The 21,086-nt window shown below is 41.2% G+C and overlaps 4 protein-coding genes, 1 long non-coding RNA gene, 1 other non-coding gene and 1 pseudogene across 7 annotated transcripts; 2 read left to right on the top strand and 5 right to left on the bottom strand.

Annotated features, from left to right (window-relative positions):
• Positions 1–134: 134 nt before the first annotated feature.
• On the bottom strand, positions 135–207 carry trnav-aac. Its single transcript has one exon. It is a non-coding gene; the product is annotated as a tRNA-Val (tRNA).
• A 359-nt stretch (positions 208–566) lies between these two features.
• Positions 567–4,561, bottom strand: ftr83 (finTRIM family, member 83). 2 transcript variants are annotated; one of them, XM_037269810.1, is made up of 8 exons: positions 3,986–4,561; positions 3,433–3,528; positions 3,071–3,304; positions 2,836–2,995; positions 2,709–2,765; positions 1,932–1,997; positions 1,537–1,623; positions 1,268–1,401 (listed from the first exon to the last, which is right to left on the bottom strand). In XM_037269810.1, the coding sequence occupies exons 1-7, from the start codon at positions 4,559–4,561 to the stop codon at positions 1,571–1,573; spliced, it is 1,242 nt and encodes a 413-aa protein (XP_037125705.1). In that variant the 3' UTR covers positions 1,268–1,401; positions 1,537–1,570. The 2 variants fall into 2 exon arrangements, with proteins under 2 accessions (XP_037125704.1, XP_037125705.1); XM_037269809.1 differs by lacking the exon at positions 1,537–1,623 and having other exon boundaries at positions 567–1,401.
• A 2,605-nt stretch (positions 4,562–7,166) lies between these two features.
• On the top strand, positions 7,167–11,063 carry ftr82 (finTRIM family, member 82). The gene is made up of 7 exons (XM_037269605.1): positions 7,167–7,945; positions 8,838–8,933; positions 9,084–9,317; positions 9,388–9,547; positions 9,628–9,684; positions 9,804–9,881; positions 9,948–11,063. The coding sequence occupies exons 1-7, from the start codon at positions 7,355–7,357 to the stop codon at positions 10,466–10,468; spliced, it is 1,737 nt and encodes a 578-aa protein (XP_037125500.1). The 5' UTR covers positions 7,167–7,354; the 3' UTR covers positions 10,469–11,063.
• A 252-nt stretch (positions 11,064–11,315) lies between these two features.
• On the bottom strand, positions 11,316–12,521 carry atp5l (ATP synthase, H+ transporting, mitochondrial F0 complex, subunit g). The gene is made up of 3 exons (XM_037269607.1): positions 12,363–12,521; positions 11,878–12,038; positions 11,316–11,535 (listed from the first exon to the last, which is right to left on the bottom strand). The coding sequence occupies exons 1-3, from the start codon at positions 12,412–12,414 to the stop codon at positions 11,437–11,439; spliced, it is 312 nt and encodes a 103-aa protein (XP_037125502.1). The 5' UTR covers positions 12,415–12,521; the 3' UTR covers positions 11,316–11,436.
• Positions 12,522–12,978: 457 nt separating this feature from the next.
• LOC119134123 lies at positions 12,979–14,639 on the bottom strand (annotated as a pseudogene).
• Positions 14,640–15,118: 479 nt separating this feature from the next.
• On the bottom strand, positions 15,119–18,568 carry pdzd3b (PDZ domain containing 3b). Its single transcript, XM_037270564.1, has 11 exons — positions 18,502–18,568; positions 17,514–17,553; positions 17,234–17,289; positions 16,957–17,162; positions 16,666–16,870; positions 16,467–16,603; positions 16,032–16,236; positions 15,765–15,961; positions 15,543–15,692; positions 15,315–15,476; positions 15,119–15,227 (listed from the first exon to the last, which is right to left on the bottom strand). Exons 1-11 carry the CDS (start codon positions 18,566–18,568, stop codon positions 15,204–15,206), a joined length of 1,449 nt encoding a protein of 482 aa, XP_037126459.1. The 3' UTR covers positions 15,119–15,203.
• Positions 18,569–18,644: 76 nt separating this feature from the next.
• LOC119134144 lies at positions 18,645–20,466 on the top strand. The gene is made up of 2 exons (XR_005100272.1): positions 18,645–18,728; positions 19,470–20,466. It is a non-coding gene; the product is annotated as an uncharacterized LOC119134144 (long non-coding RNA).
• The last annotated feature ends 620 nt before the right edge of the window (positions 20,467–21,086 follow it).

Here is a 21,086-nt window from a genome sequence, read left to right as displayed (position 1 = left end):
GCCTGAAGCCATTTGGAGTACAATCAAATAATTTCATTTAAATATTTTCATTTGCTCCATTGTGCATTACATTGTCAATTATGATATTTCTACAAAAACGAAAGAGGAGGAAGAAGGGAAAAAAATTAAAAAGCTGTTTCCGCCCGGTCTCGAACCGGGGACCTTTCGCGTGTTAGGCGAACGTGATAACCACTACACTACGGAAACTTCCCTGAGATGAATGTGAATTGTTTTGCAATTTATTTGCTACATTATGTCTACATCGTTTTCATTATTTTCATGCATATATTTTTGTTTTATGATAAGTAAACTCCATTTAAGAGGAAAACGCTCAAATAATCGAACAATAATCTGCAGCCTGCAGAACGTACCGCTGCAAAATGGTGTCATTCTATAATTTGTCCACCAGGTTGCACTGCGAACACGCAAATGGCAGGACAAACAATTTGAGTGGTATATCTATTGATAGTTTCATATTAAAGGAAAACTATTCCAGCTTCAGAATCAGGCTTTTTTGAGATTTTTAACAGAAAAGAAAAAGAAAAAATCATCAGCACAAACCACAATTACTTGACACGCCATCATAAAATGTTTATTGACAAAAATAATGAAAAATATGTTGTGTAAATGGCATATAAAAATCACATCTGATATTTCAATCAAGTACTTAACACACTTAAATGCAGATTTATGCAGTACACTTGGGTCATCTGATTGCACAATCCACACATTGGTAGAATATTCATAGTCATCAACAATGCAGTTTCCCAAACTTCCCAAATAAGTGTATAATTTTTATTGCTTTACATGTAATCAAAATATCTTTGTTTTCGAATAGAGAACTGACTATTCCAGATAGATCTTTATGCTCTTATTAGAGCGGGATGAGAGTGATGGCTGACTCGTACCAAACCCAGAAGCCCGGATAGACAGGTTCATTAAATGTCGCCTTAAAGCGGTGAATGAGAGACATTGTTTCCCCAAGAGAGTAAAAAGACAGCGTTCCCCCAGGGTGGTCCAGGAAGACCCCGATTCGAGGCGAGTATGGCGCGTTGACTTCTATCTGGTCCTTGTTGTGGCGTGCAGAGTAGCTGGAGTCAGAGCAGAAGAGGCTCCAAGACTTGCGATTGTAGCCGATGCGGCAGCTGTCCCCGTAACCTGACCTCTTGATACCTCTGTAGGTGACCCCCATGGCGGCCCCCTCCCCACTCCACTCCACCTCCCAGTAGTAGGCGCCACCTGAAAGGGACTCCATGCACAGGACTTGGGGCAAAGAGTCAAACCTGGCGGCGTTGTCGCCATAAGACTGGGGGTCTCTTTTGAGGGCAGCTTTCCTGTTCCCTCGAGAGAGGTGGAGCTGTCGGTAGGCCGTGTTGGGGTCGAGAGTAAGTTGGCAAGCATCTAGTGGGAAACACAACACACCAATTTGAATTAAGTGTGTTCTGAGCAGAGAAAGGGGGCAACTGTGGAAAAGTGTGAGACCCTCTGGCTTTACACATCAAACAAACAAGATCGCAGGGGTCAGATGTCACCTGCCTGCTATGTCCCTCTCTCTCCCTCCCTCTCCAGATCACAGTTGGTGGGACACCCGGCGGCCCCTGCTAGTTCTGCCCGGCTTATTATCTGGAATGCCAGAGGTATCAACACTGCTTGTAAGTGTTTGACCACAAACAGAACCCTGCTGTAACATAACTCGAATATTGTGTTTTCAGGCTCCAGCTACAGGCATTCATCATTTCAAATAATAACAAGCCGTTTTGATTCTTTCCCTAACTTTTTAGTCATATTATCTGTGATATTATTTAAAAAAATACTGTATGTTTAGTATGTGATCAGCCACAGGGTCTAACAGAGGTCTAACAATTGAAATGAGCGAGAAGGAAAAAAAAAAAAAAACAGGAATCAACAGAAACAAATTAGCTGACACTCACATTTCAGGAAGTCGTCCCTGTGCTGTGGTTCCTGGACTTGCACAGATTTGTACATGGGAGCCTCATCTGTAGTGGAATCAAAAACAACAAAATCATATCCTGATTAAGAACATGTTGCGTCATTTAATATTACATTGGTGCTGTTAAAGCAGATAAGCAAAATGGTATTATCCCATTTACTGAGTATCGGCAAACAATATGGTTGGATTCAAAGGACAATAGGTGTGTCACATGACTCACATCGTTGTCAAAGTAAACATTTGAACAAGCGGCTGGCTATCAAGTGTCTTTGAATTATACTATCTTAATAATATTCTACCACAGCAGTGGAAAAATATTCGACTGATCTCTGCAAATGGATAAGGGACAGATTTAATTTGTCAGGCCGAGTTATGCAAAAGTCACCCAATGGGTGCAAATTAAATTCATTGTTATTGAATAATCGTTTTTCTTCACCGTGATGTCAATATTAATTAATATAATCGTGATTACAAATTTCTACATAATTGCCCAACCCTAATATGCAGAGTCAGCATCTGCCAAGCGCCATCGCTGTTCTGGCTGAAAGTATGCTTTCCTGTTTTAAAATGTTTCTATTCATAATAACGTTTTAGGATGGCAACCCTGAGTTGGATTATTTCTCATTGCCTTATTTTCAATGGAAAAATTTCCCGGAAGTATCTTTTTTTGGGGGGGATTGCATTTGTAGTAGTCATCCCTCACTTTGAGTGTCCATATTATTTTTATTTTTTTAAAAGGGCTATTCAGATGACTCACCTTTAAATACATGTTTCTTTTTGCCTTCCTCCAGTTGACAAAAGGTCATTTTGTTAACTGTAAATAAAAATATGTGTTAGCGAGGTGATAAAATAGTCGTGAATCACAATAAAGCCAACCCATTCACCTGACTTGGCGACTTTAACCAGTTCCTCATTGCTAAATTCGTTCATGTGCTGTTTCATCTCAGACACGGCCTTAGTAACTGTATCAAAGGTGAAGTAAGGGTTCACGGACACGGTGGGAAGCTCCTCAGCCTCAGTCTGGGCTATCAGCATGTGATAGCTCTGATGGAAAAAAAACAAAACGTCTTTCAATGTCACCATATAGAGATAAAAATAAAAAAATTCCAAAGTAATTACCTGAATGAAGTGGATGTGGTCTTCCGTGCGGGACAGCTGAGTGATTTCATTGTCTCTCCTCTTCAGGTCAGTGATCTCGTGGGTCAGACGTTCCACATGACCCTCTGCGTTGTTGAGCGCCGATCGCTTATTGGTGGAGATCATCTTGGCCATCTCTTGCTGCATCCTCTCAATGGAGCGGATCATGTCGCCAAACATCTTCTCGCATTCTTGCATTGCTCTCTGGGCTGAGTTCTGTGCAGGAAACAGGAGGAAGGGCGTAGATCTAGTGGGTGTCACTTTTTTTCATCACTCCCAGCATGAAGGAATGTCAAGCGTTGATTTAACGTCTCATTCAGATCTCATAATCTTGATTTACAAACCTTGAGTACATCTACTGCTTGTTTCAGTTCCTCCATCTGTTTAAGTCGATCGTGAATCCTCTCCTGGATCTCAGCCTGGGTGCCACCTAGTCGTTGCTGTAAAATCGACGATGAAAGGCATTGATTGGATTAATAGATCACAAACTGTCAGGAAGGTTCGATTAATCGGCAATTCATCGATTATCAAATGAATCGAGAATTATGTCTGATAATCTATTAATCGTTTAGATACCTTTTAGAATTTAAAAAAATCAATTTGAACTTTTCTGGAGTCCTAATGTTTGTGTTGAATCAAGATACATTTGCTTTTCACTTTGAAAAACAATGATCTCGATTTTTGCCTATTTTTTGAAATTTCACAGATCAAACCAGTGACTGAATCATAATTCTTTCATATTTGTACATTTTCTGCACTGTTTTACAAGAAAGGCACAGAAATTAAAACCTGATCATTCTTAAATCCGATTCACCGATGAATCGGCAAAAAATGACAGATGAATGATTAAAATAGCCCGATATGATTGTATTCCACATTGTGACTTTTTTTCCTTACCTGTTCTTCCGCCCTCTCCTGCTCAGCAGACACCATGTCGTGACCTTTGTGTTCTTTCACCGTACACAGCACGCAAATACACATTTGGTCCGTGCGACAGAAGAGCTCCAGACCCTTCTGATGCTGGGGACAGATCTGCCGATCCAAATGGCCGATTTCATCCACCAGCTTGTGCCGTTTAAAAGTCGCCGACTCGTAATGAGGCTTCAGATGCCTGTCGCAGTAGGATGCCAGGCACATCAAGCAGGTCTTGACAGCTTTATTCTTCTTGCCCACGCAGATGTCGCAGCCCACATCCTGCGGGCCGGCGACGTTATAGTCAGGGGACGGAGGTGGCGGCGGGAAGTTGTCCGAGTTGCGTTGCATGGTAGAGTGGCGAGAACTTCCGATGCGTCTCGGCGTGGGCCTCTTGTTGTAGTTAACCCGGCACTGCGGGCACAGGTACGAGCCCGTGTGGTCTGCGTGATCCCAGTACGTCTTCAAGCAAATGGAGCAGAAAATATGCCCGCAGGGTATGGATACAGCATCCCTGAGGTATTCCTTACACAGGTGGCAGTTTTCTTGCTCAGATGCCATGGAGTGCAATTGATGCTGTGGCAGTCGGTGACTCGTGTCAGGACAGCAGCAAAAGTGATCCCAACCTGACTACTGGTCGTGAAGTTATACTGAGTAAACAGAGGGAGAGGCTAAACTGGTTAAGCCGAAACCAGTAAAACAAGGGCGGGGCGAGGCAAGGGCACAGCGAACGTCTTCACCAGTTGGAGAATGCGATGACGTGGGAGTTGAGTAGTTTCATCATTTCTCTGAATGGAATTGCTTTAAGACACGTCAAATGAAAAGGAAGATCATATCAAATGGACTTTATTTGTATTTAAATGATGAGGGCAATGAGGCCTATGAAACAATTTAGGTGTGTCACAGTTTGTAATTCAGAGCGTGATATTATGTAATGATCTCCATTCAAGTCATTGTGCACATTGTCTGCACCCATCCATCAAATCAAAAGTGATTGTCTTCCAGCACTCATGCTCGTTTAATTGCTTTGATTAAATTAATTTGTCTCGCCATATGTTCGACCAGTTCCAACAGCAATTTTAGTTAGCCAGCAATTGAATGTTTCGACTGATGTTGCTGCAGAAACCCTTGCAATAATGTTTTCTCTTCCGACTCAAAAAAAACATTGTTTCATTTTACAGTGAGCAGACAAACATAGGCAAGGATGGAGTTTCGGGGTTGTTGGAATGGAGAGGAATGCGACTCCACTTGATAGCCCAGATAAGAGCGGGGCTAACAGATTCCATTGTTAAAAAGCCAAGATGGCCACTTGCACACTTGCTTCTGTTGTCCATCAACAACAGCTGATATGAAATAAATAGACCATATACCAAAAAAGAAAGGCAACAACAATAGTACCTTTGAAAGGTGGCAAAATCTACATATTATTTTGGGAGGAAAGCAGAATATAGTTATGATCCCAATTCTGATTATTTTATATTCAATGTGATTTTTGAAACAAAATGTCAATGTTATTATAAACATTCATTTCAGTTCTTGAGAGCCACAATTCCTCTGCAAGCTGTAAATTGATACTGAGAAGGTTTTGATTTGGAAATGGGCTCTGTACTTTGTTCTGCCAATATAAATGGCCTCCGTTTGGACAGTAAATGGACTTTGCTTCCATAAAACAAAAATACACCGTTTTTATGGAGAAGAGGAATCTGTTAGCCAATGCTCGCTGTCACTAAGATGACTTGGACATAGATTCAACTCTGACGTTTGTTTAACTCTGTTTATTATTATTATTATTATATTGTCCTTTTTAGTGTGGCTCAAATATTTGTGCATACTCAAAGCATGCCAATCACATTTGCCCCATATCGGTCTTTACTTTGACTCCCTAGCAAATCAGTCTTTCCAGCGTCACGTGTTTAGAATGGCGTCTTCCTGTTTTTACGACACACCCTGAGTGAACTCGCACTTTGCTTCCTCGGATGAAATAGCCGTGTGTGTTCGCCTGCACAGTGCATAAGCGAGGCTGACCTTTCACCTTGAACTTGGTTTCAGCTATGGACGACTGTGGAGTATCTGTTTGGCTCAAAACACAACTCTTCAATCCACAACAAGTGGCTCTTTCTTTGCAGGGCCTTGTCATTAAAGCTAAGTATCCCAAATATGATCAAAAGAGTCCAACAATGACATTATTCTTCCCTTTTTATGATATCACAAGTGTGTTAAATGTTTTTTCCTCTCTGCAACAGGTCGAGGTAGTTAATCTGTAATCACAGCTTGGCCTCTACTCTGGGGGAAGGAAAAGGAAAAAGTGCCTTATCACAACCTGACCTAATATGGTGAAGCAATACGTATGAAGTCATGCAGGATGCAGAGTAAAAAAGCGGATACTGTACTGTCAAATGTCTTTTTGGTGTATTTTCTTTCCAGATGCAGTGAGGAAAGTAAAGACTTGAAGCATGCTTGATTGAACACCTTTAATATAAAACCACCCGGATAGAAATGCTAATGACGGTTCATGATGTCAGGCTGAGTTTGGCTTCACGTCGAGGCTGCTCTCCGCATGATGTAACGTGCAAGTATGTCAAACATCTACACACACCTGCATCTCACAGGAATGTTCTGTTTGCGCATGGCTGCTTGTATGTGGCTCCTTCTGCTGAACAAACACATGCTATCTGCATATCTGCAGTTACATATTGACTCCATTTGAGCGGTTAAAAAGTGGAATTAGGATCAAAAGAGACAGAAGGGGATGTTTTTCCTGAAAATACTCAAACTTGCTGTTTGTTTATTGGGTGGTCCCTTAAATTCCAGCCGTAGCGAGCCCACCGTTTTGTGTTTTGTTGGAGCGCAACCGGTTTAAGACAATGGCGATTCTGTCGGATAACAATAGGTGGAAATACAGCTGCTGAGAAGTGCGCGCGATTCGTCCCCAGATGAGCCACGAGAGGAATTGGAAGTAAGGTGCGGCGGCGAGGGGAGGGATACCGAGGCGTTTTGAAACATATTTCTTTTCTCGTTTTGAGCTTTGCACATTTCATTCATTCTCTCTGCAGACTTTTTGGTTTCCTCTTTTTCCTGCCTACAAGGCTCACTCCCTCCCTCCCTTGTTGGTTCTCTCCACCCTTGCTCAACCTGCTTATCTGAGCAGGGCAGGGCTCCACACACTCAGAGCGCAGGAGGCGGGCCTTGTCTGCTTTCAATCAATAACCTCTGGAATTCAGAAATACAAGTAGGTCCTGTCTCTGGCAGGCTGTACCACAGCGAGGAGGGCGGGCTCCCACGCAGACTCCACTCAGCGGCGCTTTGCTCCCGGCATTTTTTCCTCCACTCAAAGTGTTTTGCGTGCCCGCCACGATGGCCGATCACACATCTTCAGATTACTTTAGCTGTACCTTGTGCGTGAATCTCCTGAGGGACCCGGTGGCTATTCCTTGCGGTCACAGTTTCTGTATGGACTGCATCAGCGGCTACTGGAACGAGGCGGACTACACGGGGATTTACATTTGCCCCCAGTGCAAGATCACCTTCACCCAGAGGCCCGTGCTACGTCCCAACGCCACTCTCAGCATGGTGGCCGAGAAGATCAAGAAGAGCGGACTGAACCTCAACGTCCACGTACCCCAAGGGAACGGCTACGCCGGGCCGAGCGACGTCCCCTGCGACTTCTGCTCCGGGAAAAAACTCAAGGCCGTCAAATCGTGCCTGAACTGTCTGGCGTCCTACTGTGAGAAACACCTGAAGCCCCACTACGAGTCAGCCACATTCAAAAGGCACAAGTTAGTGGACGAGTTGGGAAACCTGGACAGGAAGATCTGCCCGCAGCACCAGAAATCCTTGGAGCTCTTCTGTCGAACCGACCAAATGTGTATCTGTGCCATCTGCACGGTCAGTGAACACAAAGGCCACGACATTGTCTCCGCTGAGGCCGAGAGGAGCGAGAAACAGGTAGGAGAGTAAAAATGGCTTGACTTTGTTGTTCAACCACACAACTACCTGTTAGATCACTTTCAAATGGCCTCCGAGAACTAAAGTGTGTACTCTTGTTTGTATAAACATATATTATCTGTCGCACGTACTTTGACTTATTTTCCCAAAGATATCAGCTACGCATTCACCCGCCAAAACAAACTTTCTGATTAGCTGTGGGGAGTGCAGGGGGGGGCGCTTATCTCCACCGAAAGTTGCTTTTCAGAGAATGCGATGTTCCATCTACACTGAAACTGTCTTCCTGTGCCATTTCCCACCTGTGGGAGGAGTGATACTGGAATGTCAGGGAGTCAAGGCTTTCGGGAATCAAAGCCAAAATACTGTAAAATCAAGCTGTGAGAAAACACAGATCATGTTGCGTATAGCTCCACATTGTTTATTAAACTTTATGCCCCCCCCCCCCATTTCATTTCCTCCCAAGAGTCTGGTAACTCTAATCAGGACATTTACAATCAGAGTTTCCCAAAATCTCACACCATCTTCCTTCCCTCCCTCCCCCCTCCCCCTGCCAGATTCCCCACATTCCACCAGCTTATCTTGAAGAATGGCTTGGTGAGTTGGAGAATAAAGCTGAATTAGAAAAGCCCTCGTTTCTGAATGTCACTACGGCGTGCACCTTGAAATATCTTTTTAAAAAGTCAGTCAGGGCTGGCTTTCACATTCCGGACATGGCCTGAATTCCATGAGGGACCCCCCTGTCAGAGATCAAACTTGGAGTCCCTTTGAATAGGCTTTATTAGACATGCTGAGTTGGATGTCTGCACTAAGCTTCCATTTCCCCCCCCCCAATAATAACAATCAAGCCGGGCAACTTTTGTTACATTTACTAATATGAAATTTTTCATGACAGAAACTTTTGGGAATCTCCACATCTGAGATAAGACAAAAATGTCAAGAACGTGTGAAGGAGTTGGAGGAGTTGAAGACTGCAGTAGATTCACTAAAGGTAAGGTTAAACATTACAAAGTTTGTGATGGCAACTAAATATTATTCTTTTATTTCTTATGGCTTACATTGTTAAAAAAAAAAAGTGTTTAGTCTCAAAGGGGGTTTTCTCGAATCATATTACTTCCAGTAAAACACACTTTTCCCGCAGAACTCGGCCCAGCGAGCCATGGTGGAGAGTCAGAAGATGTTTGAGGACATGATTCGTTCCATAGAGAGGATGAGGTCAGAGGTGACCAAGCTGATCGGGATCAACGAGAAAGCTGCATTGAACCAAGCCGAGGCTTTGGTCGAGCGTCTGGAACAGGAGATTGATGAACTGAAGAAAAAGGAGTCAGGCTTGAAGCAGCTTTATAGTACAGATGACCACATCCATTTTTTGCAGGTATTCCGCTGCGGAGAGAAACACATCCAGGGCATATTGGGAATTATTTATCCAAATTTGCTTCCCTCAGAACTTCAACTACCTGTGCACCCCCACTGATGACGGCTTCATACCAAAGGTCACCGTGAACCCCGACTTTTCCTTTGGAGCCGTCAGGAAAGCTGTTGCTGCCATCAAGGAGCGTCTGGAAGAGTTTGGCAGGGAAGAGCTGATGATGATCTCCAAGACAGGTTTGTTTTGTTTTAGGAATATAAGTGTATCAATTCCTCATAGTAAACACAAAAGGAAATAAATGTGCTGTACGTTACAGTGAATGATGTTCCGGTGTACACATCAGAAAGTCGAACCCTGGACAGAAGGAGCAAAGGTGAGCTGATACGATTCATTTTTTAGCTTATTGTCCAGATGACCCAGTTCCAAGCTTGACCTTAAATGCATGAGGTCAAACAACACCAATGTCAGATTTTTAAAACTTTTAATTTGCAGGTCAAGACTACAACATGACCACAGTGGACAGGAGTCATGCTAACCCAGAACCAAGGAGCAGAGCAGATTTTATCAAATGTAAGTCCTCAAAATATCAACAATATTTTAAGACAGCTCAGAAAATAAAAGTGCATTGCTTGTCAGACTTCTGTCAGCTCAAGTTGGATCCAGTCACAGCCTACAAAGAGCTGTCCATCTCTGAGCACAGCAGAAAAGTCATCCGAACCAGGGACCTGCAGCCCTATGGAGAAAGCCCAGAGAGGTTTGACAGTTTTGCTCAGGTCCTGTGCCGGGAGGGGCTGTCCGGAGGCCGCTTCTACTGGGAGATCGAGTGGAGCGGGGAGTTCTCCATCGGAGCGGCCTACAGGGGTATCAGCCGGAAAGGCAAAGGCTCATTGTGTCTGCTGGGCTATAACGATAAATCCTGGAGTCTTCTCTGCTCCGACACCGGCTACTCAGCCTGGCATAATAGAGTCGATAAAACCGTGAGCGGCCCGCACTCACCGAGAATAGGCGTGTATTTGGACCATAATGCAGGTGTGCTGGCGTTCTACAGTATCGGAAGTAGCATGACGCTCCTGCACAGGTTCGAGACCACATTCACCGAACCCCTTTATCCGGGCTTTGGAGTTGGAACATCGGTCAAAATTTGCAACATCAAGTGAACATCAATGTGATATATTTGAGCCAACACTTACATTTTGATAACGTCTTATATCATTCTTTTGGGATATATATTTTTTGCATAACTTTGAAATTGATGTTACACTCTGTATTTTGCGAAATCTAATTACTTTCACACTTCCAAAGATCACTGCCAAAAATAGTATGTCATATCCTGATATTTCATATTCATCTTGTTTGAAAGGATGTGGCAATTGTTCTTTCGTAATTCAAACATAACTGGAAGCATTGTCACATTTTTCTTTTTTCTGTAGAAATATATTTTATTCTCATGTTCTCCTATCCCCAAGCCACCCACAGTTCAACTAACCTTTATTTAATGTTATGCACGTGTACTTACATAGGCCACTCTTTAATGAAAACCCTGAAGATAATTGTTATCCAGGACAGTTTTATGTCATATTTTGGACAGATTTATAGTTTTCAATAAAGCTAAATGAAAAAAGTTTCTCTTTTTTTTTCTTCTCATTCTTAATGTAACATATACGTAAGGAAATGTGATAACAAATTAGGCGTGTACGTAACAATAGCGCCCTCTAACGGTTAATGAGAAGAAATAAAAACCTGCAAAGCAAACCTGCCTCTTTGCACGACATTCCAAGTAGTTTTAAGCAGTATTGGCTTGAAATGGATTAGTACTGCAGCTGTTTGATTTCGTTCCTACAATTTAGAAAATCAACGAGACTTTTGGCAGGAACTGTACATGTAAACTATTTATTTATTTAGGACACAAAGTGGTATGTTTTTTAGATTATTCTGTATGCCTTGAAGTTGAAAAGTCAAATACCTTTTACCATTTTTAGTTGGCATTAAAATGCATTAGAGAGATCATGTGGAGAAAACTTTTGTCTTTTAATAATAGACATCTGTTTATTGTTCCCAAACATTTAGTAGGACATAAAGCATACAATGCTCAAGAGGAAAAGAAAAATAATGATTGTCCAAAAGTTCAGACATCATAACCAATAATTCCTCCTTTTCCAATGCACTCGCCAATGTAAAACCACATCAGTACTTCAGTCGCCACCAGCCCATTCCTTAGAGCATCCTGTAGTGAGAAAAACACATTCAGATTAACAAATTAATGCTCGTTTTTTTGTAACAGAACTAATCGAATGGTTTTAGATTTGCCAGATGACATGACATTAAAACGCTTTCACAAAACATCTGCTATAGATAGTTTCAAAAGGTGGAGATGGCAAGATGGATTATTTTCACAATTAAAACACAGAGTACATGCAAGAGCATCTTTCATTAACCCATCACATTTAATCATAGATTAAATTAAATAAGCACCTGCATGAAATTCAAAACACATGTAATAACTTACATTTACTGTATATGATTACTGTATGGCAAAAGCATCGCCTGTAAAGCCACGTTAACGCACCTTCACTGTTGTTTGACCAAGTCGTCCAGTCTGGAAACCCTTGATGAGGTTGGATGCCCCCTCGATGGCCTTGGGGATCTCGGCTGGACTTGGTGGAACAAGTTCAACGCGGGCGTAATGCCAAAAGGTTGCTAGCCGAGGTTTGGAGTAGGTGACAGCGGCTAAAATGAGGACATACAATTAGCAAACACTACAACAGCTAATGCTAATGTTAGCGTTGAGCTTTCTACAACAAATGATCGCCGCAAAAACCAGCAGCTATATTTATACCATAAAATATACTTGTTACGGCAACAATAAATACTTGTTACGGCAACAAGTTAGTCGGTGCGTCAACTCGCAATAGTTACCACAAATCTATTCATTTTATTCAGTTAGCAGCCAGCTAATGTAGGACTTGCTAACTCAACAGAGTGAAGCCTTCAAAGAAATAGCAAGTCCTAACCGATCATGCGTTATTCAACTGCAACAACAAGAAAACTCACCACCAACCAAAGATGGTACTTTGGCGACCAGTTTTTGCACTGCCTGTGCCATTTTGAGACGGTAATCGAGGCACGCTGTTTGTCCGGTTGCTGCTAGGCTAGCCGACTGAATGTCACCCCCAGCAAAAGGACCCTTTTCGAGAGAGCTGCCCAAACAACTGCCTGTACATAAATTGCCCGTCTTATCAACAAGGTCAAATATATTAGCTATCAATAAATAATTCGTGTCTTTTGATGCAATTCCTACCATCAATCGTCCCAAAAAGGTAATTCCAAAATATATTCTTATTTTTCAAATTGTCAACAGTGAGTACGACACCAACAATTGCTTAATACTCTTAATATAATAAAATTATATGAAAAAATCATGCTAATTTTTATTTTTTAAATTGTGCATCAATCTAAGTTTTAAATTTCATTCATAGAGTGTAATGTACATTGGTAAGGAAAAACATTACAACCCCTTCAATGGTTATTAAAGGTTACAAATATATGCTTCATATTGACTACGTGACTCGAGAATGTATGCCCTATTTTTAAAAGGTTAATAAAACCCATGTAGTTTCTTTTGAAGGGCAGAAGAAGCCACCAGTGTTCTCACAAACAACAAATTAGATTGGTTTAGTCTTTTATTCATTCAAATTTAACAAATCAGACATAATATTAGCTTGAGAGGTTTAACCGTGAAATACTGTGTTGCCCTGGAGCCCACCTCGCAGTCGCAGGACAAGATGGAGGGTTGACTCTTTCTGGATGTTTTAGTCAGACAGGGTACGGCCATCTTCTAATTGCTTGCCAGCAAATATCAACCTCTGCTGATCATGGGGAATTCCTTCCTTGTCCTGGATTTTGGCTTTATTCTCAATTGTGTCACTGTCTTCAACCTCAAGATTAATGGTTTTGCCAGTGAGAGTCTTCACAAAGATCAGCACGCCACCTCGCAGACGCAAGACAACCAAAAGTACACAATGCTGCTAGAAGTTGTAGTCAGACAGGTAGTGGTCATCTTCTAGAAGTTTGGCAGCAAGGATGAGCTTCACCTGATGAGGCAGAATACCTGATTTGACATGGATTTTGGCTCTGAGACTCTCAATGGTAGCACTGCCCTCACTCTCAAAAGTGACCTTGCCCACTAGCAGATTCACAAAGACCTGCATTCCTCCTCTCAAACGCAGTACAAGGTGAAGGGTGGACTCCTTCTGGATATTGTAGTCAGAGAGCATGCGGCCATCTTCTAGTTGTTTTCCAGTAAATATCAACCTCTGTTGATCAGGGGGAATGCCTTCTTTGTCCTGAATTTTGGCTTTTACATTCTCAACCGTGTCACTGCCTTCAACCTCAAGCGTAATGGTCTTGCCGGTAAGGGTCTTCACAAATATCTGCATTCCACCTCGCAAACGCAGGACGAGGTGGAGGGTGGACTCCTTCTGGATGTTGTAGTCGGACAGGGTGCGGCCATCTTCTAGCTGCTTGCCAGCAAAGATCAACCTCTGCTGGTCAGGGGGAATACCTTCCTTGTCCTGAATTTTGGCCTTCACATTCTCAACAGTGTCACTGGCCTCAACTTCAAGGGTGATAGTCTTGCCAGTCAAAGTCTTCACAAAGATTTGCATGTTTGCACCTGAGAAGAAAAAACAACTATTTTACTCTAGCCCTTAAAGAGGCAAGAGGCATATATATATATATATATATATATATATATATATATATATATATATATATATATATATATATATATATATATATATATATATATATATATAGTGATCCCTCACTACTTCGCGTTTCGTTTATCGTGGCTTCACTACATCGCAGATTTTTTTTTCCAAATTAAAAAAACATTTATAAGTCAAAATAAAACTTCTAAATTGAGGAAACGTGTCTAACCTTTAGGACAATGTAGTATTGCTCCAAATGTTCGTTTATATTCCTTTAGAAGTCCGTTTTCGCGTGTTAGCACGATCGCGAATTAGCATCTTTCCGCTAGCCTGCCCAGTACTTCTTGTTGGTGACCGTACTTCGCGGATTTCACTTATCGCGGGTGGTTTTTGGAACCAATTATCCGCGATAAACGAGGCATTACTGTATTTATTCAAATTCTATGTCAATACAATACGCTGTATATCAAAATGTAGTTTTTCTCAAAAAAATGGTGTCGCACTTACAGTTAATACCGGACTCGTTTCCAGACAGGAAAAGGTAGAATGTTTTTTATAAGAACCAGTCCTCCTCCTGACAAGGTAAGGCGACAATGTCCTTTAACCCCATCTGTGCTAATGTGTCGCTATTTTATACGTTCGTCACCAATATCGTCATAAAAATTAAAGAGAACGAATGTAACCCTTGGTGTTTGATTCATAGAGTCGTCGAAATTTGAGCCAGAGTCTCGTGACGTTTCATTACGTGCCGTTAGCTTTATTCAGTCCCAAAAGTAAGGTAACTGTTGTCATACAGTGTCTGAATTGCTTTTCTTTAAATAATGTTCGTGTTATATATATTTTTACGCAGTACACTAAAGGGTAGACTAGATTAGCAGTTGGTGTATAACTAGAACGTGTTAAGGATTAGAAATTCATAGGAGTAATAATTGATAAATTGTCATGTATCCCTTATAATTAATTTAAAACCCTTGAAATGAAATTCCTCATCTTCTCATAAGATTAGTAGAACTGTTTGTGTTTCCCCACTTTCCATAATTACTGCAACTCTAAGTGAGCACATTTGTTGAAACAAATGAAATATTGCACAGCACAAAATTATTGTGAGATTTGTTTATTTACACAAATAATAAATGTATGCAGTCTGAATAGTTGGAGTGTAGGTCGTGGCAATCAAGTCATTTCACAGGCGGGAAACCTCTGTGTCCTGTTAAGAATGAGACAGAAATGCAATGTAAATATTGTATACCGTTATAGAATGCTTATTTTTATTTTTTCTAAAATATTCTTTCACCTCACAGGTGGTGATAGAAAGTGCTCCACTGTTGTCAGAATCTTCCTTATCAAGCACAACGACATCTTCCAGGTATTGGTCCCTCACATTTTGTCCATTAACTTCCATCACTATATCACCCACGAATAGTTCTGATTTCTTTCCCGGGCTCCCTGGGGCCACCTAAACAAAAGAGCAAATGTTAACTTCATGCAGAGGTGAATTGAAAAATGGTATTTTCAACCCTACTTGACTGATGAAGGTCTCGGGACACTGTGGTGTACAGTCAAGGTTGAAGCCTGATGGTCCTTCTTCAGCTTGTGGGCTGTCTTCTGATGCTTCCCCACTTTCCATTTGAATAGCGTCATCCTCACAGAAGAGGAGTGGTGATAGACCTAACTGCAAAAATCGACCAGGCTTTACTACCAGGCCCGACTGAAATTTACAGACGGGAAAAATAGCGACGCCCACCTGCGTGTAAAAATCATGGCCCTGTGGAGTGATGGTGCTAAGTGAAATATGTTGTCCGCTCTCTCTCACTCTTGTCACAATCTCATCGTGATGTAGCAACTCCGTGGACTCTCCGTTCACGTCCAGCAGCACGTCGCCATCTTGCATCCCAGCCCTCTCTGCTGGACTGCCAGAATCCACCATACGCAGGACATGAGCTGTCGTGTATATAAAAAAAAAAAAGGCCAAAATGCAATCTCTGCGTTGAACACAATTGTGAGCTCTCACCTGTACGACCCGAAGGAGCTTTCTCAAAGCGAAGGAAAAAACCGTATCCCTCAGGTGCCAAATCCAAATCTAGTTTTCTTGGTCTATAAGGCAGATTGTGTGGAACCGCCATAGAAGGGAGGATGGGCATCCGTAGTGCAGTGTACGTTTTCTCATTCTTGCTGTCAATCACGAGGATGGTGATGTATTTGCCACATTTTTTCATCTGCAAAGAAAAATGACTGGAAGATGGCATCTTGCTCATACAGGTCAGTCTAGAAGTAATTGGACAATATTTTTGGTGGGTACTGATTTTAATTCAAGAGTTTCCTCTTGAATTAAAATATTTAGGAATTAAGTCAAAATTTCCTCAAAGGAAATATTCCATCTCATATAGATTCCTTGATTGTCCAAATAATTCTGGACCTTGCCCTTTTCGTATTAAGCTGTTTATACCATTCTACTAAGTGCAGAGTGTGTGAGATCTGAAAGCAGGGCTCCATTCATCCACACCAGGCGATCCCCTTTAAGTACGCCGGCGTTTTCAGCCGGCCCTCCGTCCACCGGGTTGACAGAGAAGCAGCCCTTTTCAGCTACGTGACAAAAATCAACACAGTCTTTCTTCTCCAACATGTGAGCGGCAAGAGTGGCGTACCTCCAACAGGTGTGAAATTGATGCCTAGACCCAAGACAGGATCCCGTGTGATGTGACACAGTCTTGGTGCTTTAAAGTCTTCACCCTTAAAGGCTTTCGCAATATCGCGGAGGTCACGTCCCATGGCGATTGCCTTCTCGTACGCCTCCCCATCCAGAACCAGTAAGCATACGTGATGTCCGCTTAGCCGTATTCTCCTGGAGACCTGATCCAAAACAACTTCAGCTCAAAAAAAAAGAAAAACATAGCACTCACTAATAGTATATAAATTTGGACAGTATACTGATTTACCTCCTGGTGAGTTGCACCATCTACATAGATGTTGTTGACTTCAAGAAGCCTGTCTCCATCTTCAAGTCCACAGCGAGCTGCAATGCCCCCAGAAAGCACCCTTCTGATAATGTGACCTTGTTGGTCCCACTCCGCTCTCAGATGGAAGCCAAAGGTCTCCCCTTCGTCCCTTTTTAGCACACACAGACGCGCTCTGGGTGTCCATTCTGGAAGTCAAGGGATGGAACGAAACTTAAATGCCTACTGTGTATATGATTCGAAGGTCTTAAGAACGTACCTTCTATGACCATCATCGGGTTGTCTATTCCTTCTTTGGGATTAAATCGAAATTGCCTTCACAGGAAGAAATGAGACTAGATGTCATTTTCATTCAATGATTTCAATGTAGTTAAAAAATTATCCTCCTGAAGGAGATTGTCACGATAAGATGTCACAATAAAATCTTATCTTATCTTTGTCCCAGCGGATTCAAGATTACAGTGTTCCTAAACTCAAAATGTCACGCTGAGCAAAAAAGCAAAATATCAAAAGAAATGAGTATTCATGATATACTTTACCTTTTTTCATTGGGAGGCTGGCTGATGTTGTCGCTGTTCTCTGTTTAACAATAAAGTTGGATTAAACAGAGAGAGGGAAAAAGTATATTTGGTAATGTGAATATTTAAAACAATCTCATTTCCTTAACATGGAGCCAAAAGAAAGACTAATAAATCAGTTATGGGAGAAGTCCATCATGTTGAACTTTGAACTCTGCGAAAGTCGCTTCGATCTACTGAACTCAGGAATCAGCATTAAAGAGAGTGTTTTGCACTCTTTAGCAAGGACCATAAAATAGGGTTCAACTTCCTGTGAATGATCGTAATCTTTGCTCTCTTTCAAGGAGGGTCAGCGTGAACCCTTCTGTAATCTCCAGTCTCACTGAAATAAAGATAGTGTGTACTGCAAACGGTAGTTAGTAACGATTTAATGTCTGTGGAATCATAACAGGAAAGCTTTACTGTCACTCTTCTTTGTTATCAATCAAGAATACGGATTCAATCATAAATATTTTTCTTTTTGTGTATATAATAATTTTGTGCTCAAATTGTTATCCATGAATGTTTCACAATCTAGGTGAGATTCTGTCGGCGTCACATAGTGTTACATTAACAGAATACAGTAAGTGCCTCAACTTTACTGTTCTTTTCCACTTAGATAAATGTAACAGTACAATTTGGATACATGAAATTCTTCACAGAGCGCATGTGACCATGCAACTTCTTATTTTGGTGCTCGACTAATGGATCACTGTTTGCTTTTCCTATCATAAAACTTTTTTGGGGGGGATTACAGTATTCATTGGAGTAGCTAATAATTTTCTAGTGAGACACCATGTTGAGTTTAAGGATAGTTTTAAGGTTAAACTATGAATGAGAGTCAGGATGTTGTTGCCCATTCAAATAGTTTGGAGGTACAAAACAAGGCATCCAAAAACTAAAGAATAAAAACACTTGTAAAATCCAAACAACAATGACAAAATATGGTAAAATATTTGAAATGTCATACCTGTACTTGATTTCATGTTGTGCTGCACAGAGGGAGATGTAACAGTGAGTAATCCCAACCCAAACATTTATTCTGATCTGTGTGGCTCCTCCTCCGGGGCAGGGGCAATGTCTAATCATGATGAAATTTGTGCACACCTTCAGTTTGTCGTGACTTTATTGTGTTAACATATTTGGGTGTCCTTATGAAAAGTCATGTCAACCGCATGAATAGGCACCAATTTTAAAGTAAGGAATTATTTGTAACTGTATATTTCATGTGTTGCCAGATCTTCCAGTCCTTGAAATATAAAGTACTTTTATTATCATTTGAGTAATGGATGTCCTTAATTTATTTTTGCATTAATGCATATTAATTCATATTTTTGGCTGTTTGACATTCATGCCCTGTTATTTACTTAGCAGGCTTCTTGAGTAGTTTTTTTCCCCCCACTGAATGCTTGTTCTTACTCAAATAATTTCTTTAGTAATATTTCTTGCCAACTTGAGTACATTTTTTGTGGAACTACCGTGGCATAGGCAAGTGAATTTGTATTAATTTATAAAATAAGTGATCACATTCTCTTCAGTGGATTATGAGTATCTTCACTGAAAACCTTCAACAAGTCCATAAAGTTTCAATTAAAGCTTGCGGCCGCGAGAGGGCGTCATCTTTCAAATTAAACTTCACTTGCATACAGGAAGCAAACTCTCAATGGTAGTCAAATAGTAACTTCATGCCAGAAGTGGTTCAAAGGTTCTGGTTGTAGTTTCCTGAATGCCAGTAAAGATTCATTTGAGAATATGGAGGTGCAAGCAGAGACTTGGAATTAAATGTTACAGCTATCAGGCAGACATGTTTGTTTGGCCATCTAAAAGCAATGCTAAATGTCTTTTAGGGAATAAAAACCTTCCCCCAGAGTGGAACATCTCAAACAAAGACACTTAGAAAACGTTCTTTTTATTCTTATTTATCTCCTGTGTTTCAAGGAAAGCACGAAAAGAGACAGAAAGAGAGCAGAGGAGTCCATGGAGACTTAAGCGCAGCTTTTCCGGATGCAAGTTGGCAGCCCTTCTGAGTCTCTGAGATGGACCCACCCAGAGGAAGACAGAGCTCCCATCTGTACCACAATCCTCGCCAAAGCACCGGAGTGCACTAACGGTCAAAATGTGCAAGGGAAAGGTTTTGTCAGCTGCAAGTCATTTGACACTTTTGTGTAATGCTGCAGATGATGTGTAAAATGTGGGATGAGAACATTTATTAGAAGAGGGAACATGGAAAAAAAACTACTGCTGTTTTTTTTTTCCGTAATAGGCCAAGACTATGACCTCCTATATGATATCCTTAGAGTCCGAAGGCCACAATTGTGACATACTTCACTTCTCTTCTCTTTATGAGTGCCATGATTGTAGTGTTCAAGGCAACATATTACGCCTTGTCACAATCATTACATAAAACAAAATACAAACAAATCATGGGGTATGTGTGCACTATACTGTGTGCAGCAATTTCTTTTAGCCTTTAGTTAATCAAGAAACATCAAATTGAGATTAAGAACCTTCATTTAAAGGTAGTCGCCAACAAACTATAGTTACATCTTTAGATTGCTACCTTTGATACTTTTTTTTGAAGCTGCACGCAAAAGGTCAAGTCTATCCTGCTAACAAACAGGCAATATTAAACAATTTGAGTTTTAGAACAGATCAACATATATGATAACTCAGCAAAAAGGAAGAACAAGGAAAAAAGAACACATCTGTAGAAATTTAAGCTTGCTTACCCAGCAGTTTGTTTTACATTGAGCAATGAAGGTAACATCCTCTGGTCAAAGAAATTGTGGATGTTAAAAGGGGAAATGAGGACTTGGGTACTCGCTGTGGCCGACTTACTACACTGAACTGACCCAAAACTTTCTTTCTTTCTTTGTTTGTCTGTTTACAAAGGAACCATGGATTCCCCCCCCCCCCCCCCCCCAAAAAAAAAAAACCCCACCATGATGCCAAGGCAAAAATAGATTTTATTAAATAATTAACATGTAAATAATACTGTATGTTAAATACCAACATTGAAAGCAAAGGTATTTAAAGTGGTGACCCACCATGAGCCAAGTTGTAGTGGCCCAGACAGAAATAGTACTGGCCCCTTATAGTCATGATATAATATGATACATTTCAATGACTGTCTGTGCTGGATCATTTTCAGAATGATAAAAACGTAACTAATTAGGGTATTTCGAAATTCCTGACTCTTTTGGGGGTCATTGATACAGATCAATATCAGACGTCTCTCTGGGGCCCCCCTCCAAGACACCAGCCCGTAACAGCTATTAAGGAGCCCTAAATGTGGGGGATTATTGACACACTACAATTGCTGTATCTAAAGCAGTGCCATTATTTTGTCTTTGATATGGGGCAATGGCAACTTTCTTTTGGGCTCTTGCCAGCCATGTTGCAGCAGACTTACTCCCCCGACTACTTAAAAACTACTACAAGTAAACATTTGGAATACAATTCATGCTGTTATTTCTAATTGGTCGGCAGGAACAAGTGCTTAACACGTAACGTCCTTTTACACAGACGAATGATGTGGCAAAAATCAAGGCGCGA

The sequence above is a fragment of the Syngnathus acus genome, chromosome 14 (genome assembly GCF_901709675.1).
Source record: "Syngnathus acus chromosome 14, fSynAcu1.2, whole genome shotgun sequence".
In the NCBI taxonomy this organism is placed as follows: domain Eukaryota; kingdom Metazoa; phylum Chordata; class Actinopteri; order Syngnathiformes; family Syngnathidae; genus Syngnathus; species Syngnathus acus.
The sequence above is the reverse complement of the archived record's forward strand: the minus strand, read 5'-3'. Positions and strand labels throughout refer to the sequence as shown.